This window comes from Mycena indigotica (assembly GCF_014461135.1).
Source record: "Mycena indigotica strain 171206Taipei chromosome Unknown Mind.scaff0010, whole genome shotgun sequence".
Classification (NCBI taxonomy): Eukaryota; Fungi; Basidiomycota; class Agaricomycetes; order Agaricales; family Mycenaceae; genus Mycena; species Mycena indigotica.
Window position 1 is genome coordinate 1,846,550 of NW_023503009.1, and position 4,182 is coordinate 1,850,731.

Here is a 4,182-nt window from a genome sequence, read left to right on the forward strand (position 1 = left end):
CTCGAGGTTTCGTGTCGCCGAAACCAATACCAGCCCAGCTGTGAACGGTTTGTCCCCCAAACATGCTCGCCGCAACCCCTGTTGTGGCTGTCAGGGCTAGCATTTCCCGAGCATGAAGTTGGTCAAAGGTTCTAGCAATCGCACCAAGAGCAACTGTTTTCCCCGTCCCTCCTTCTCCACGGATGATCATCAGCAACTGTTCGGGCTTTCTGCCAGCCAGAGTCTGCGAAGGTGGTCCGCGACAATGTTGTGAGCTCGTCGTTGTTCTTGGTTTAACTCGGGCCCAATTGTCTCCCGGGAATCTGAAGTTATGTCCGTGATTGTGCCCAAGTTGCGTCCTTGATCACTACCAGAAACTGGAGGGTCGATGTCCATAGAGCCTGAAAGCGGCATGATGTTTGTGTCGCCCATAGTCAACGGTACATGCGGTGTAAACGCGTCGCTCTTGACATATGCAGCTACTGTTTTGGCCCATTGTGCGTATGTTGACATGTCTGCTAGTGTTGCTTGACGAACGTGAGGTTGAGGAGTAACTCGCGTATACTCATCGGAAAATATACCTTTTCGCAGGGCGACATCAAGGGCTTGCTGGCCATATAAACGTTCCCGAGGTCCTTGTTGTGCCTGCCGAGCACATTGTATCTCAGCCTCGGTTGGTTCTTGTGCCACGAAAACTGTTGAAGCAACACCTTGATTATTTGCTGACTGGACGACGGGTTCTGATGTCCTCGAACCCTCATTGTTTGCAGACCCCGACCTATCCTTCTGGCGACGAGCAGCGTGATCCGAGCATTCGTAGAAATACTGGATATTGATTAGGATCTGGTGTTGCTCCGCTGTCGCGTTGAGCGCAAACTTTTCAAACGCAGCGGTGAAAGTAGGTTCTCCGCCTGGCAAGTCTCGTAATGAACGCCACGGCTTCAAAAGCATCAGCATTTGCGCACTGTAATACTCACCGGCCACCCCAACACTTTTACGTGCAAACCATTGTCCCATGAAATGTAAATTGACTTCCTGGCTTTTTGCTCGGAAGATGCGACAATGACCCTTTCGCTTTGCTCCTTCACGATAGGGTACGCGAATGCTAGGGGGTCTTCCGCCCCTGTTCCGGCTGGTGGGTGGCGGTTCTGTTGCTACTGGGATATCGTCAATGTCCATTGCATCTTCTTGCTGTGTCGCTGCAGGAGGCGCGGATTCTGGTGGAGCGTCGGTGTCTGCTGCAGGTTCTAGTAGAGCGTTCGGAGCTTCTGTATTCGCTGTCTTGGAGCGTGGTGTGTTGAGCATCTTGCCATCGTATGTGAGAGTGAAATAGTCGTAAAGATTCATGTTTTCCAACTGGTCGCCACGGTCCGTGTACTCTTTGAGTTGATCCTTTAGAATGAATGTTCCGTCTGAGTTGCGTGTTAATGTAGATTTTTCATTCTGTTCACTGGATTAGAATCGTTCTTCAGAACGACAGATGACATACCGGTTCGTCCTCTGTCATTTCCGAAGTCATTGTGGAGAGTAACCTATCGTTTTCGCTGTAAAATGAGTGCAATCAGTGCTAAGTTTCAGGTCAAAGACAACACCTACGAAGCAACCATAAGATATGGAAATACCTGACGCAGTTGCGCTGTCATGCGGTCCCAATAAATCCGAATATAGGTATGAGAGATATATCGATCTCCCCAACCCATCAAATATCCCACAACCTCCGGTCCGCTAAATTCTTGTTGACGGTTGAGTACATTAGCACACGCTTGAACCAGCCGTTTGTTCTTGTCCAAGTTGCGCGTTTGTCTCGCGCTAAGTTTTTCCTGGAATTGGATGGCTTTGGCCATCAACGCGGATGCATTTGCTGCTTGGATTTGTCGCTTTGCGATATACAGTGTGATGTAGAAGGTGATGTCTTTGGTTTCAGCTCCATTGGTGATTAGTTTCATGTCGTGGTTGGCCCTCGTGATTTGCAGTAGTGTTGGATTCCAGGCGTTGATGAAGCGATACAATCGCTTTGGCCCCCAGTCTCCCGTCTCTGTGACCCAATCGTCTTCGGCGGTCCGCCATGGTGCTCTTCGTTTGCACTCAAAACGACCATTTTTCGCTTTGAGACAAGTTTCCAGCTTACAGTCATGAACTTGCACCACACGTGCAAGACGGGCTTCGGCAGCAGCGGCCCGAGCCGGGTAATTTGGCTTTCGTGGATCTTCGGGCCGAGAAAATGCGAGATTTTTCTTGGCTGGCAGCTTCATCAGCGTGTCTCCCGTGGTTCCAGCGATATGTGCGCGCATGTTCCTCGATATGAACGCGCGCATTTTTGCTCGAAATTGTTCCGATAACAGAGCCTCTTTCATCATTTGGGCGGTTGGTGCACCACGGAGCCAAAAAAAGGACATGAAAATGCAGGGAGCCGCGAGCTTGTGCCTCCACAGTGCCGATGTAACCGTTGGACGTAGCCTACTATGCCACAGCGGCGTTCGATTCCACCGTGTGGATTAACCTTGATACCAAAAACCTCCTCCAGAATGACTCGAATAAATAAGTGGAAAAATTCAGCGGAAGCGAAGGGATCACCCGCAATGGTTTTGAGACGAAGAGTTGCTGTCTGGGCCTGCCGTCGCCATGAAGTTATCGAGATCGATTTCTACCCCAGCCAGGACTTGCGCAATGGGATCGCTAGTGTCGGAAAGATTGAAGGTTGCCCAGATGGTTGGAGGATTAAACCGCAAAGACATCCCCCATACTTGAGCACGAATGCTGATTCGGCTCTCATCGGTACCTGTAACCCGTGCACGAACAGCTGTAATATGTTTGCGAAAGGTCAAGATGGTGGGATTGCTGATTGGTTGTTTGCGTTCTTCTTCCCTGCTTGCTTTCAAAAAGTCTTCTGCGGTGAGTCGTTGGAAGGCATCTTGGTTTTGAAAAAAGGTCTTGAAATCCAGCTGTAGGCATGCTGAACGACAGACCTCTCGTTTAACTTGAACCCCGAAGGCTTGAAACATAAAATACAAGTCCTTTCGAAAGCGCCCGTCGTCATATTGCAGTGCCCATCGAACATGTTCCTCGTACGACACTTGGTCCTGGCGATCGACTTCAATCCCGCCGAGGCCATATGGAAAGAGGAGGGGGAATGTACCAAGAAGATGATTGGCGTCCAATGGTCCACCAGTTGTTCGCTGACCATTGACCTCTCGTGGATATTCGTTCACAAATTGATTGCCAGGGCGGACTGCATACTTGCGAGTCTCTTCCGGTGCTAGGTTTTTCGTTGCCGCAGCAAATAACTCCTCACTATTAATGGAATCAGCAGATATATCTATAGCCCCATGAGGCTGGAGAGGAATAACATCGCATTCTAGCCATTGTGTTAGTATGGGGAAGACAGGCCGCTGAAGTTCGCTTACCATATTTTCCTTGGTCATCATGATTTTCATTGTCTAGACTATCCACCGGCAATAAATCAATGGGAAAGAAATGAGTGAAATGGCAGATGCTGCATGAGGACGACCTACCGTGTCGCTGGCCGAAGTCGCGCTCTTCTGCTTCATTGACTTGAGTATCTGCGCCATCATCCGCATCGGATGGCACATAACCACCATGTTCACGAGCTATGACCGAAGCATCTTCTGTATATCGAGCTGTTGTTGTTAGCTCCTCTGGTACGCCGTGTTCGGGGAGTTCTGCAAGGCGTTCCGAGGAAATTTCGATGTTGGCATATAACGGGTTGTTGGCTTGAAGCCACACTAATGCGTCGTGAACCCTTCTTCGCTGTACCTCGAACATCTTCGGAAGGACAAACAAAGGTACATTCTTTGCCCCGACGAACGTGACAGAAATTGTCGCAGCCAAAATGCCGATAGGACGAGGCATTAGGTTGCCGGTAACCATTTCCTCGATGAGGGTAGGATTCAGTCTGTAGGTCGAGACATTGCCTCGCATTCCAGTTTTCATGGTGTCGACGTCCCAGGCATCGCTTCCGGCCTTCTTTGGGAAAAGTTTGACGACGAAAGCCACCGGAAAATAAAGTCCAACAAGTAGTAGTTCAGGCAGGTTAAGAATGGACAACACAGATGGAACTTGGCCAATCCACATGTTGTTTGCGAGGGACAAAGGAGGGCGCAATCGAAGAACAAGTTTGGCGCGACATTTGAGACATAAGAAATGAGGAGGAGCCTGACCCAGTGCCGGTTGGTGAAGGAGCAT

At 49.8% G+C, this 4,182-nt stretch overlaps 1 protein-coding gene across 1 annotated transcript; it reads right to left on the bottom strand.

The window, feature by feature from the left end:
- Positions 1–2,854: 2,854 nt before the first annotated feature.
- MIND_01129100 (ATP-dependent DNA helicase) lies at positions 2,855–4,182 on the bottom strand (the record flags this gene model as incomplete). Its single annotated transcript, XM_037367840.1, has 3 exons — positions 2,855–2,890; positions 2,946–3,334; positions 3,384–4,182. The coding sequence occupies 3 exons, from the start codon at positions 4,180–4,182 to the stop codon at positions 2,855–2,857; spliced, it is 1,224 nt and encodes a 407-aa protein (XP_037215672.1).